This window comes from Venturia canescens, chromosome 9, assembly GCF_019457755.1.
Source record: "Venturia canescens isolate UGA chromosome 9, ASM1945775v1, whole genome shotgun sequence".
NCBI lineage: Eukaryota > Metazoa > Arthropoda > Insecta > Hymenoptera > Ichneumonidae > Venturia > Venturia canescens.
Window position 1 is genome coordinate 9963950 of NC_057429.1, and position 12044 is coordinate 9975993.

Sequence of the window (12044 nt, forward strand, 5' to 3'; positions counted from 1 at the left end):
ATGCACTTTATCCCTTCGCTCGTACTGTCGGGGTCGTAGAGACTATCGGGGAAGCTTCTCGACGTCGATTACTCCTTTATACGAGGCCATTACCGCGCCAAAGCCCTTGAGATATCCTGTGCACTTATAATGTATACATAGATATGTACATTCATCCGCAGATAAACCCTACCTCGGTTAGTAGCCACCCGCGAGCCCTTCTCTTTACTCCTTTGTGGTCCTCGCTTTGTTTCCATTCCCTCCCCCCTCCACTCTCGATCTCGCTCTCTCCTTCGTTTTTTTTCTTCGGGTAGTCTTAAACCCTGAGGAATTGCCATGAGAAACATCTTTATTGTTGGATCGCATCGCTCGCTTCTAAACAGGAATCTTCCTATAATGTTTTCCTCGACTTCCTGGCGGATAATTCACTTCCAGCGAACAAACTGAATAGCCTCGACACTGTGGATCATTTGAATGCCCCCTTTAAAGGGGATTTTGGAAACTCCCCAAGGAGGGACGGTCAACTCTTGTTGTTATTCTGGAAACATACTTCGGAGGATCGCAGCTTCTTTAAGGAAGTTGAGGCTGTACAGTCATTTTTTTTACCCAAAAGTGATTACCTGTACCTTTCAAAAGTTAGGCCAGTTTACAGTTTGACAATGTCGCATACACTTTAAAGAAAATTTGGGGAAAAAAAGACGAAAAACTGGTGAAAGCTCAGTCGAAAACACGAACGGTGACGATCCTAGACTCAAAAAACTGCACGGGAAACAGATTATTATTAATATAATCTCAGCAAATCTCCTAATAAATCTGAAAAAATTGACATTATTTAGCAAGCTTTGCTCATGTTGCCCAAAAAATTTCATATTTTTAGCATCATTTTTAACGGAGATATCACTGAATGTGTCTTGACTTCCATAAGATTACGTGTTATTTGGCCCAAATTGTTATTGATTTTTCTCAGCAACGACGCTCCTAAACTGTCTGAAAATTTAACTGATTTTTTTTTTTTTACACTTCACTTTATAAGATGCAATCGGTTTAAAAGCGGTGACATCATTTTCATTCTAATGCCTCAACTTCCTTAAGGCGGGCTAACGCGACTAGTCGGTGAAACAAATTTTAAGGATTCTTTTAGAGGCTATATAGATATAATACGAATTTAATACGAATATATGAAGAAAATGTCCTGAATTTTTGAAACTCGAATATCAATTGTTAACTCGGTCGTTGGATAAGCACTTGGGAAATAATTTGCTCACCGGTGAACAGTGCGAATCGAAATCTTCTTTAGACAACTGACCAAGCATCTGCGAGAGCTTTTCCAATTTTTCATATTTATCAATTTTACGATAACAAGCAGGCTCATTTTTTAAACGAAAATCAGTGCTTTCACGGTTAAGTGTCACAAAAAGTGGAAATATAATCGAAAAAAAAATCTTGTAAATACCCGGTCAATTGTGTAAGGAAGTACGATGCCAAACAAATGAATTGGTCGAGTAGATTTCGATTTATACCGTTCACTGATGGACAACTTTTTTCCGAAGTGTCTCTGCTGGCGCATCGAGCTGATTATTGACAGTCGGGCGCTATAAATTCAGGAAATATTGTTCACATACCGTAATACGATGTCACCACCAATAAAATTATTTTTTTATTAGCTGTAGAGTCGAAAAAAGTACTTAAAACTGATGGGCTTTTTACACCGAATATACGTTACCCCCCTTAATGTTTGAACTCGATGCAGAAACCTCATTATCGGATCTTACTTTAACGAATTTTTCTTTTCTATTGGAATACATGTTCGCTATTGCAGTTTCACTTGAGTATACACTCGGTAAGATTACCCTTGCACTTTATGCCCACAAACTGGTAGAACCGCATGCCCCTTCGCGAAGTAATCTTTGTTTTTGTAATCTACGTCGATACTCGGTAATCACATTCGATTCTAAATCGAAGTCTTGTTTGTAACGTACGTATCGACGAATCGCTTTAAGGTTTTGATTCTTTTTTTCTTCGTATATATACAGCCGAGCTATCATTGCTGTATTGCCACCATTAATTAAGCTACTAATGGACTTTTCAATCCGCACGTGCGACCCCCTATCGACACAGGCTCCCATTAAAAGATACCCGAGCGCCGCTCGAGTTAACTCTTCTCGCTTTCCATCTTTCTTTCTCCTCTTCTCGTGCTGGTGGCGTACCATCGCGATTATCTTCCGCGGAATCGATCGAGGAGCGAGCGCGCATGTTCGGTGGAGCTCGATTCGCTATTCATAATCTGTATGAAAAGTACATCAAAAGGCATCGCGTTATCTTCAGCGAATGTTCTTTCTTCATTCATTCGTGATAAGAAAAAAACGTTGCCCTATTGCCTTGGTTTTGTCTCGAGATATCGTAAATAAAAATTATTTCTAAAGATGCTGTCGGTAAGGCGAATCTCAAGAGAAATCGAACAGCCAAAAATCGCATTAGTTTGAAGGTGATTTTTTTAGTGGTAAGCACACTTTGATCCAGAGCCCCATAGAATTCAAAATAGGTGCATCTGGACCGTCGTGTGTACCAGTGCGCCACATCCGAGCTTATAAAACGAAGTGACGTTAAACCGGGATTCATGCATATTCGCGATTTTAATAACCCAACGAGGAACGATTATGGTTACCGTTAAAGAAGCACGTTTCAAGAATATAACGACGAAATGAGAGAATGGCAGTTGGTACGACATGTTGTTTAAGTGAACAAGAAAATGGGAGATCCTTCAAAAATCTGTTGAGGTTGATCGTGCCCGAAGGATCGTATTTTATGGGTGTCTAAATTGAACCCGTTTTTTACTCCCTAATTAAAGACATCACTTTAAATTAATGTCACAGTTATTCATTCGAAATTGTAAATACATTTTTTCAACTTATCTTTTGGCGAATGAAATTACAAGCCAAATTTCATTCGTCCCTGGCTAAAGTATTATAGCTTTTCATGTAAAAAATCGCATGGGAGAGTGCCAAGGCAAAACACAACGAGAAATGGATCAAGAAGAAAGTATTAATAAAAAGACAGAAGGTTATGAAAGGAATGGGCCAAGCCAAGGAGTAACGAAATGCCGAAATAAGCAAACGTGAGGTTACGCACGAGTGCTCATCACCAATTTCGTTTAATCTTCAAAACAATATATTTTCATTACCAGTAAGACAATCGTCTCGAATTTTTCCCCAAACCTTCACTGCACACTTCATTGTAATTGGTGTCCGTATTTCATAAACATCGTAAGCAGCCTTCGTTCGTAATACGGAAAGATTTATCTTCCCATTAAAACACGTTTATCTCAATAACCAATAAGACGAACCCTTTAAAATTAAGCTCTGCCCAAGTTTCAAGACTTACTCAAGAAAATCGTTTCGTGGATCAACTGCCCTTACGCTTTTCACCTGATGATTCGGTATTTCGTCCTCATTCAAAGTTAACCGGAAGCGGAAGAATCGGTTGCGCCCCCAACTTGCTCGCACATATCTATCCTTCCACATAAATATAAAGTGAGGCAAAGTTTTCTCGCTACTGGTAACAAACATCGTGGAAGTGTAAAGCGAAAGAAGGGACCAGTTACGGATATAGAATTCTCCACTATATCCCACAGAAAGGATGGTTTATGCTTTCTCAGGAGTTTTATGGGTTGACAGAGAAGCTGCAACTCCATACAGCACCACCCCGGCTGTCAGCGGCATCGAATGGAACGCATAGAAACGGGCGAGAAGCCCGTTTTTCCATTATATACCTATACATAGAGGCGCAAGTACACGGCTCGATCCTTTCTCCTTTTTTCATCTCTTTCTCCCCATTTTCCAGCTCACTATTATTCCACAGAATTCCTATAGATATATTCGTCCGCATCGCCGCGATTCCCGGTAAAGCTTTTATTCGCTCGAGAAGGAAGATACGCTGCTCTCTTATGCCATTTGAAAATTACCGTTGACCGATCGCTCTAGCGCGTCGAAGCTAAGTTTGTTGCGGATTGCATTCGCCCGAGCATCGCCTGCTTCGCCTGCTATTGCATTTTCCGAGGCGCGGAGTCCTGTTTATACACTCGCTTCTTCGTCTACGTGCGAATCTGCTCCTGCGTGTGCGATCCATCAGTGTGCGTGTGCACATAAAAGAGCTCGCGCCAATTGCTCGGTATGTATAACATTCCCCTGCTGCGATGCTTACCAATTCGATGTGTACGCAATGAATATCACGAGAATATGCATCCACTCAGAGTCCCCTCTCGTTACCTGGCACAGCGATCTTCTCGCGGACGCGAACGTTTTTTCTTCTCCGCGAAGAAAAGGAAGAAAGGGAAGCTGAAGCTTCCGGTATAATGCGCTGCATTTGTGCGGTCTGTAACGTTTCGCTAATTGCGTAGGTGGTTTCGCAGGGTTATTCGAGCCCGATATTGTTTTGTCGTTGTCGCAGAATCGCTGTGGAACAGCCCGAGATCGTATCGGCCGGAAATCATTGATTTTTTATTGAATTTGTTAAACGAATTGTCGAGCCTCGCGAAGCCAATTGCGCCCATGCTGATACGAATCGCTTTGACAAATCGCGACAGATCGCGGACCCCCTCGATTACGCTCTTGGCCTCAGAGAGACTCGTGAACTAGCCAATTAATACGAATTCTCGAAATATCGAAATGTCCGAATAAAACACCCGAGGTGCGCCGCGAAGTGCGGGTACGTGCGGAATAACACCTTCGTGCGCGGTGAACGTTAATTGCAATAATTAGTTTCCTATTACGAAGCGAGAGATAGAAAGACAGAGAGACTGCGCGGACGAGGCAGAGCTCGTGCTCAGGCTATTCGTTATACAGCGATACGTTCTGGCTTCGAGAGGAAAAAGCATTTCGTGTCTTCGTGTCGCGCTTCGTCCATAAGTATTACAGTGTATCACAGTGCCACATACATATGCGGGACCATAGAGCCTCAATTAGTTTATTAATATCGCAAATTTTTTAGCCTCCAGTAAATAATAGCTGCAAGCCAAGCGAATAGCGTGTCAAGTGAATTTAATGGTGTTGAAATGCCCCATGTAATTACGCAATCTTTTACGTACAATTATTCAACTGATGGCTCTCGCATGATTTTTCAAGTCATTTTCGTTAACTCTAAAAACAGTTTTAACGGAGTGTAAAACGTTAACGATGCGCGCAATATTCGTGCGAAAAGATTGTCCAAATCATCCGTAAATGCTCGTTGCACCATTCCAATTGGGAATAACAGTGACGAGTACAGTTGGCGCAATGTCGGCCGTTTTTAAGTGATCCATTTTACCCCGCGGAGGTTTGTCCCGCTGCTCTCCTTCGTCATTCGTACTTTATAAGCGCACTGAAACGAATGGCGCAGGTCTCTAGCCGTCAGGCGCCCCACGAAAATGTCTTGTTCTGTTAAGTCGAAAAATGAGTTTAAAAACCTCCGAAAAATGGTAACTCACACGAGTATATATACGCGGAGAGGATTCCTCGTAGAATGTTAACGGAACAAAAATGGGAGGACGAGGGCCGCGCGGAGGATGGCTTTAGTGTTTCCCTGGTGTCGAGCACGGCGTCCCGGCTAGTTGATCGCGTTAATGGCCTTCTCGTGTTAAGTTCGTGACTTCGAAGTCCGAAGTCACGAAGAAGTGCTCGCGAGGGTGAGCGAAGAGCCGCACGGGAGTTGCGGCTTCTCTCTCTTTTCCCCATATTTACAACGAAGTACGTCACAAATGTAACAAAACTCCACATACCTCCATCACATTTTCCTCCACTTATCAACATTCTCAATTCCTTTAAATTCCTCTCAGTTAAATTAAAAAAACAAAAGACCAACAGCTTCGCTGTAAAATTCCGCTAGTCACGATAAATCTACGCGACGATATATAAATACGATGGTGAATTTGGACTTTTTTTTTCATAAGACACTTCGTGACGAACTTAATTGAATAACCGTCAAAACGCTAAAGTCAGAAGCCAAACAGTGTGATATAAGAGAAGCTCCGATATAATAGCGTCCTCGCCGCTGGCTAGCGGACAAAAGAGATTATCCTTCCTCTCTCTCTCTCTCTCTCTCTCTCTCTCTCTCTCCATCTATCCTCTATCCTCTATCTATATGTATACTTTGCTCGCGTAATGTCTTGCGGTGGCATAGACTCCCGATCGTCGTGGGATCATATTTTTCCGTTGGTTTTTCTGTTATTTCCTACAGCGGGAATGTTCCTCGTGTAATCGTCCCAGTATCGCCAACGCCCTCGACGAAGACAACTAATCGTCTGGAACGCGTGGTCGATTCGCTTCGGGCTCTACTATATATACAGATTATATGTACAAGCCCTGACCAAGAATTTATACGAGTATATACAATGGATCAACATAGAGAAAGGGAGAGAAGCGTGGCGGGGGGACTCTTGCGAGATCGAGGAACCACATGGGTTGACGATGACGATGCTTGCAGCGATTGGAAACTGGAGGCTCGCGACGATATTAAGGAAGTTCACGCGGAAATTCCAACTTTGAGAGGTGAAGTTTGAAAATGTGCTAGAAATATAGAGCGTGCATCTATCCTCGGAATTATTATAGGATCTACCGTCCAGTTGTCGAGAAAACAACTAACGAAAATCACATTTTTTTAAGGGTTGTACGCGCAGGCTCTTATGCGGCAGGGACACTCCCTGGGCGACGATTTCGATTTAATGGAATAGGATCCTCCCAACTTTAGAGAGCCGAAAACGAGAATAAGAAAATTTCATGTTTTTAGATATCAATGCGATGTCTTGAGAAGGCCTTGTTACCCAAGTGAAAATCACTTGGGAATGGAAAAATAAGAAAAACACTTGTTTGAGATCAGCGAGTAATGACGACACAAACGGTGGAAGGTTTTACAGCACCATGGGCCAGGTGGTTTGAAACATAGATACTCGTTTAAATATAAAATGGCTGTTGTCGCATTTTGCTTGACGATTTTACTACGAAAGTATTTTAAGGAGTTTCGGTACAGGCGATACAATGTTGCCATGCTAATCCATGCTAAAAAAATTAAAAAATTCAAAAAGTTCAGAATTTTATAAAATTTGGTGAACTCTTTAGTGCCAAATTTGACAATACAAATTTTTTAAGATTTTTCTTCTACACAGTTGTCGAGTAATTGATCACTAAAGTTCACGTGTATAAGCATAGCGTTTCCATATGTATAGGTATACATTCTGGGCATAAGAAATCTGCTTTAATGCGTAATTACTCGATAACTAAGTAGAAGAAAATTTTGAAAAAATTTGTGTTTTCGCACTTGATGTTGAAGAACATTATCACCAAATTTCATCAATTTCTTAACATTTAGACTTTTGTACCGAAACTCCTTAACCGCTATTGTTATATTAAAAATTGTTCAATCTCAAGATATAAGTTGCGGACTGAATGATTGCGAGAATAAAACAGAATCGTTTCTTCGATCATGAAAAGGGCAAAAAAGTTGAGTTGCTTTTTTGGATAAAAAATGACGCATGATCTTCCTTAAATCATTTTAAGATGATCGAGATTCGTGCTTTTCCGTTCTGTGCCACTTTCTTCTCTTTTTTATTTAGTTTTTAAATCAATAAAAGCGTTGCGATTTATTCCAACGTACCTAGCGGCTGTTGACGAAAAAAAATGATAATTGATTAAATTCATTCGCCAGCGGATAGAATCTGCGAGTTTCCTCCAAGTTCTTCATCACGCAATAAACTTTTCACTTCCCTTCTTCGGCTTCCGTTATCGTCGCACCTTCAAACGAGACGTTATGAGCGATTAAACGATTCTCATGTTCGACTCTAAACTTTATCGGATATTCACCACGAGATAATCAAAGCTTTAATGGTCACTAAACCTCGCGCAGGAATGTCCGAGTATGCAAACCCGGTGGATGACTAATCGGCTAATAAATTCTGGCTCCTCCAGCCTCGTTTTTCTCAACCAGTGATATAACGAAATTCTCAAAAACTCGCGCGTCCCCCAAAACAGTTAGAATGGTAGCAGAACCCTTGAAATGATGACAAAAGCGTGCAACCCTTTCCCGATGCATTCGAAACAAAAGTCCTTGTTTCGAACGACAGTTAACATCAATTGCTTCACGCAAAATCAAGGCACTTTCCGGTTAACGGCCCTACGCGCGGTCTTAAATTAGTGGATAACAAGTACACGAGGTGTTGGCCGCAGCGTGTCGGCCCTGAGGGCTCTTCCTCATTTCACGCATGGGCCGACATCAGCACACCTGAACACATTGTAATTTGCTTCGACACTAAAAATGAGTTTTCCGCTATTCCTAAGTGATTCAAACTTCGAATTTTCCTGTCATTGCGCAACCGACGACGTGCACAACAAACGACCAAGTAATAAACTACCATTTTTTCTCTTGTTGTCTCGTTGCTATCGTCTTTTCTGAACCCTTTTACATGACTAATGTTCCATTTACGCCCATTTCTCATATAGCGTTGACTGCATTCCGTTACAACACCTTTAGCAACGTGACGTAGCGTTGATTTTCTCCATTTATGCCACACTTCGACCCAGTAGCGAATGGTTAATCGTTGTTCGAGCGATCTCGAGAACTGGGAAAGAAGATCGAGTGTTAAAACGCACGAATATATCCGTGCGTATGAAGTACGAAGTAAACGCGTCCATTGGTACTCACGCGTATGCATCGGTGAAGCAGCGATCCTGACCGGACGCGAGGGTAGTCGCACGACAGCCGGGAGGCAATGCGCGCGAGAAAGCAACTGTAAATCTTCCTACCAGGATCTCTTTTGCACGAGGCGTTTGCATGTATATACACGAGGAGGAAGATGCTGCGTGTGTATTCTCGAGAATTAATGCGATATTAAAGTACATTCGCTCTTTTGCGCCTTTTTCTTCTCGAATCTCACCGATCCCTGGCCATTTTCGCTCCGTCCAATCACTTTAGCATCAATCTCGTTCCAGGAAATTCCTCATAGGCTCCGCGCGCGCCTCAATATAAATCACGTCCAATTTGACTTCTCGCATAATCACGGCGTAACTCATCGCCATTTTTTCACTCGCGCAAAAAGACGCGCGAGTGGACGCCATTCCCAGTCGGCTTGAGAAACCTGGAGATATGACTAATTTTTCATAGCCTTCTTGCATAGCTCCCCGAAAAAGCAGTAATCTCAACGAGGAGCATTATCGCGAGAGCGATCAAGATCGCGATATCGAACGATCCACAACTCCCGGAAAATAGCTCACTCGGCTCCCCCTGCTGTCGGTGCGGTTAAACTCCAGAATTTGTTAAGTTCGAGAGTCGAACGTGTAATCTGGAAGATACTAAGGAGATACCGCGGACACAAGGGTAGTCGTGCGACACGAGCCCCTTCTGCTTCGTCGGACTAGCTGTAAATCAGCCGCACTCTCGCAACGAGATCCACACACACACACACACACACACACACACACACACACACACACACACACACACACACACACACACACACACGAGATATCAGTCATCGCGTGTGTCGCGTATCCTCTGCCTCTGTTCTCGCTTTCCATCTCTTACCTCATCTTGCCCACGACTCCCTCGCCATCTCTATATCTGTATACGAATCTGTTCTACTGGTAAGTACACACGATGTCAGTACACTCGATCTACCCACGTTACTTGGGATCGAGGGAGACGAAGAAAGAAGAATGAACGACACACGAGCGTGCATGTGTGCCTGTCTGCCTGCCTGCCTGCCTGCTCGTATCCCAGAGAATAGCTCAGACGAGGAACGAGTTAGCATACAGTGGAGAGCAGCCCATATAGACTTGACTGCGGAGAGCGAGGTTCCTCGCTGTGTATATCGTGATGCACTCTATATATATCGGCCACACGGGACCGTTTCCTTTCCTCCGTGCTGCATACCCTCCTCGTATCCTCTCGCTTACGGAGCACGCGAAACCGGTGCATCTTTCTGCGAGGGAGCGAGACACATGAATAGTGAACATGCACAGTGTGTGTGTGTATGTGTGTGTGTGGTTAATGTCCCGTTTGATCGGTCGCCGATCCTACGAGCCCGATCTTCTCCCCTCGATGCGCGAGAGAGAGCTTGCGGCGCTCTCTGCTTCTCCAGTTCTTTTCCCCGTTTTCTCTCCCATTTTTTCCATTCATCTTGCAACGTTTTTATCTTTATTATTCATATGGCAATTTTCAGCGGCGGATAACAACATCATTTCTGCACTCTAACCACCGAGGCTCCGGCGCAATATCGGCCAACACCTTCGGAAATTGAGATCGTAAGCTCTGAACGGTCCACTCACAGCTCTTCGGACGAGAAACTCACGCATCTACTTGTCCCATCATCTTCTAGGAGGCTTTTTATTCGGTTGACTGAAATTTTGCAGGGGGATCTTGAACCATTGGGGCTTGGAATATTCTTAGACACACTTTTCCCTCGTTTTTTATTTCGTGGGCTTTTGTAGGCTTGCTTTTTTAGACTCTCGAATTTCGTATTCGTTGAGGCCAATCGATGGCGTCAATGGATTACGTTAATGGGGCTATGAGTAATCCAGTTTTTCATTAATCGAGTCACGGGCCAACAGAAGTTTCTAACAATCAAGGGAAAGTTACTTATTGGTGTTGATTGAGAAAAAAGACAGTTTTTTCGGTTCTCAATCGTTGGGGTTCTCGAAACGGTCATTCGAATGATCGGTCCGATGATGGAATTGTGGATCGTTACGTTGTGGATTACGTTTTTTTGGAAGACTATTTTTTACCTCACATGTGCGAGTGACGAATGCGAGTGAAAATGTTTCACAACGCAAGAAATGAAAGATGTAGGAAGAGGTTGCTGTTTATTATTGCTTCGAAACGACAAACTTCCTCGTACTTGAGCACAGGGAATAAAAGTTTAACGAATAATTGCATTACTCACGATTTCCAGTTCGGATGTTTTCTTGCTGCGACGATCATGATTCCGACGATAAGCGATGAACAATATCAACGGTTTTCCTCGATTCTTCACAGAGCACTGTCCACGTAGAGTAAGTAAAACAAAAATAACGATACGAAAAACCGGCGCAGTAGTTGAAAAAAAAAACTGTTCCTCAAAGAGTCCTAGATGGAAAAATCACTTGTAAATAATCACGAAAGTGCTCACGGCGACGGTGAAACGTCCTCGACCTTTTCCCCGCAGCTCTCTTTCGTGCGTCCTTGAACCTCGTTCACGATATTTAGCATAAATGAAAATCACCGGTTGAAAAATCGGCGGTCTTTACGTCCCGAACTTTTTCGCGCTCCTGTAAAGGCACTCGGAGAAAATAGAGGATGAAAATAGCGAAAAAAATAATACTGCAAGTCTCGTGTCCACGGAGAACTATACTTGTTGCCGTTGATCTTGCTCTTGCTAGAGTGGGTGTACGAATCCACTCGCGGCGAGGGATATAGTACGAAGTAACGAGCTTGAAACTTCCACCAAGAACGTCGTCGTAGACACGGAGGAGTGTAACGATGAGAAGTGAACGGATGATGACGAGGAGGACGAAGTCGACGACCACGACGAGGACGACGACGAGGATGAAGACGAACCAAGACGACTGTTTTACTAACTCCGTGTGGGGAAAGCCGATGGTGGAGTAGAGAAGGAGTAGGTTCCTCGCAGAGTGGAGCACAACGCCGTAATGACATGGTCTAGGAGATGCCGGTCAGTTTTGTAATAGGTCCCGGTAAAAAGTGAATTTTCCAAGGTGGGGAAACGGCCCCGGAGCCAATCGGACGATGATCCAACGTACCGTCAGCCAACTCCGAGACCCAATCAGAGCGCGACATTCCGGAGCGAATCTTCACCGGATATCCTCTCCTCTCAACCGATCCATCGTCAATTAACTCTTCTCATTTTTATAACGTTGAAATGAAAAATTATGTTTATTACGCGTTACGATTGTACAACGAGATACTCCCTCGTTTTCATTTTTTCGTATTTCCTAATCATGCGTTTTACTGATGGTTCATCCTTCTTCGCAATTCTTTTTTCGTTTTTAATTTTTTTTAAAATTTTGTTTATTTTATAGCAATGGTTTGTATCGCCGCCACGAGAC

The 12044-nt window shown here is 43.1% G+C and overlaps 1 protein-coding gene across 1 annotated transcript in view; it reads right to left on the reverse strand.

Annotated features, from left to right (window-relative positions):
• Positions 1 to 11610, reverse strand: part of LOC122416516 (uncharacterized) — a 67068-nt gene extending 55458 nt beyond the window's left edge. The window contains exon 1 of the mRNA XM_043429548.1: positions 10883 to 11610. Coding sequence (XP_043285483.1) covers positions 10883 to 10920 — 38 coding nt within the window. The 5' untranslated portion in view covers positions 10921 to 11610. The remainder of the gene's footprint in view (positions 1 to 10882) is intronic.
• Between the last annotated feature and the right edge of the window lie 434 nt (positions 11611 to 12044).